The sequence below is a fragment of the Acanthisitta chloris genome, unplaced genomic scaffold, assembly GCF_000695815.1.
Source record: "Acanthisitta chloris isolate BGI_N310 unplaced genomic scaffold, ASM69581v1 scaffold38778, whole genome shotgun sequence".
NCBI lineage: Eukaryota > Metazoa > Chordata > Aves > Passeriformes > Acanthisittidae > Acanthisitta > Acanthisitta chloris.
In genome coordinates, this window is record NW_008689326.1 from 1,785 (window position 1) to 4,431 (window position 2,647).

General features: G+C 58.4%; 1 protein-coding gene across 1 annotated transcript in view; it reads right to left on the reverse strand.

The window, feature by feature from the left end:
• The window catches only part of UBE2M (ubiquitin-conjugating enzyme E2M), a gene marked incomplete at both ends in the record, with an annotated part of 2,316 nt that extends 1,033 nt beyond the window's left edge, over nucleotides 1–1,283 (reverse strand). Inside the window, 2 exons of the mRNA XM_009081370.1 lie at nucleotides 80–118; nucleotides 1,189–1,283. Coding sequence (XP_009079618.1) covers nucleotides 80–118; nucleotides 1,189–1,283 — 134 coding nt within the window. The remainder of the gene's footprint in view (nucleotides 1–79; nucleotides 119–1,188) is intronic.
• Nucleotides 1,284–2,647: the final 1,364 nt, after the last annotated feature.

The window sequence follows — 2,647 nt, forward strand, 5'->3', positions numbered from 1 at the left end:
TTGGGTGGCCACTGGTCTCGGCGGCCATGGGAGGGTACTTGTTAGCCACAGGAGGGGACTTGGTGGCCCCAGGACTGACCTTAAAACTGAAGACGAATTTGCCTCCCTTGTAGAAGCCCTGTGGGACAGAGACATATCACGGGGGTGGAGACACCTCGGGGACCCCCAGGGACAGCAGGGGACAGAGGGACACAGAGGAGGGACTCAGGGGCTGGGAGAGGACCAAGGGGGACAGGGAAGGGACAGGTCCCAGGGGGACACGGGGGATCCCAAGGGGACAGGAGGGGACAGATGAAACAGGGAGGGGACAGGGGTGACATGAGGACCCTGAAGGGACAGGTCCCAGTGTGGGCATGAGGACAGTGGGGACTCCAAAGGGACAGGAGGGGACATCCCAGGGGGGACAGAGAGGGGACAGGTCCCAGGGGGGACATAGGTACAGTGGGGATCCCAAGGGGACAGGAGGGGACACCCCAGAGGGGAACAGGGGGTGACAGGGAAGAGACAGGTCCCAGTGGGGACATGAGGACAGTAGGGACTCCAAGGTGACATGAGGGGACAGGGGTGGACATGGAATTCCAAGCTGGGACACCCCAGGGAGAGACAAGGGGGGATGGGGGAGCGGGGGGGTGTGACAGGGGGGTGACACGGGGAAGTGACACGAACCTCGAGGGGACAGGAAGAGACACAGGGGGTGACAGGGGATGGAGGTAACACACGGAGGTGACATAGGTTGGTGACACAGGGAAGTGACACTAACCTCCTCAGGGTAGATGAGCAGTTGGATGTGCAGGAGGGGACAGGAAGAGACACAGGGGGTGACAGGGGATGGAGGTAACACACGGAGGTGACATAGGTTGGTGACACAGGGAAGTGACACTAACCTCCTCAGGGTAGATGAGCAGTTGGATGTGCAGGAGGGGACAGGAAGAGACACAGGGGGTGACAGGGGATGGAGGTAACACACGGAGGTGACATAGGTTGGTGACACAGGGAAGTGACACTAACCTCCTCAGGGTAGATGAGCAGTTGGATGTGCAGGAGGGGCGACAGGTGACAGGGAGGTGACACAGGGAGGTGACACCGACCTCGTCAGGGCAGATGGGCAGTTGGAAGAGCAGGAGGGGCGACAGGTGACAGAGAGGTGACAGAGAGGTGACAGGAAGGTGACAGGGAGGTGACACTGACCTCGTCAGGGCAGATGAGCAGTCGGAAGTGCAGGAGGTCGTCCTGGTCAGAGAAGTCAATCTCACACGTCTTGGGCAGGTTCAGCTCGTTGATGTCTGTGGGGACATGGGGACACACAGGGACACAGGTGACACAGAGGTGACAGGTGGCACACAGGTCATAGGTGACACACAGGTGACACCACTCCACAAGCCCCACCCCTGTGTGGCCCAACTCAGTCCCAGTCTGGCCTTACTGGGAGCTGTTCCTCCTGACTAGGACCAGTTCCTGATCCCTACTGGGACCAATGCCTGACCCTTACTGGGACGAGTTCCCTCCTGCACTGGAACCAGTACCTAACCCCCACTGCTGCCTTACTGGGTCCAGTACCTGATCTCCACTAAGTATCAGTGGGGTGCCACCAAGGACCAGTATCAGAACCTTACTAGGACCAGTCCCTGGCCTGTACTGGTGCCTTACTAAAACTGATATGCGACCCCTACTGAGACCAGACCCTGACTCTTACTAGGATCAATGTGTGCCCCATACTGGGACCAGTACCTGCCTCCCACCAGGGCCTTACTATCACCAGTACGTGACCCTTACTGGGACCAGTATCTGTTCTCCACTAGGACCAGTATGGGGCCCTCACTGGAACCAGTACCTGACCTCGACTGGAACTAGTAACCTACTTCCCACTGGGGCCTTACTGGGACCAGTACTTGACCCCCACTGGGGCCTTACTGGGTCCGGTACCTGACCCCCACCAGTACCTAACCCTTACAGGGACCAGTATGTGACCCCTACTGGAACCAGTACCTGCCCCGCACCAGGGCCTTACTGGGACCAGTACCAGCCCCCCACTCATGCCTTTCTGGGACCAGTACTTGACCTTTACTAGGACCAGTATGTGATCCCTACTGGGACCTGTGTGAGACCCTTACTAGGAACAGAAACTGACCCCCACTGGTGCCTTACTGAGACCAGTACCTGATCAGTGTGTGACCCTTACTGGGACCAGTAACCTGACCCCCTACTGGGGTCTTACTGAGACCAGTACCTACCTCACACTGGGGCCTTACTGGAACCAGTAATCTGACCCTCTACTGGGGCCTTACTAGGACCAGTACCTGACCAATGTGTGACCCTTATTGGGGACAGAACCTGCCACCCACTGGGGCCTTACTGCAACCAGTACCTGATCCCCACCAGGACCTTACTGGGACCAGCACCTGACCAGTTGGGACCAGTACCTGACCAGTGCATGATACTTACTGGGACTAGTACCTGATGCTCATTGGGGCCTTACTAGGTCTAGTACCTGCCTTCCATCAGGGCCTTACTGGGACCAGGATCTAAATCCTGTTAGGGCCTTACTGGGACCGGTACCTGCCCCTTACCAGGGCACTACTGGAACTAGCAACCTGACCCTACTCGGGCCTTACTGGGCCCAGTCCCAGCGCCCCGCCAGGGCCTGCCT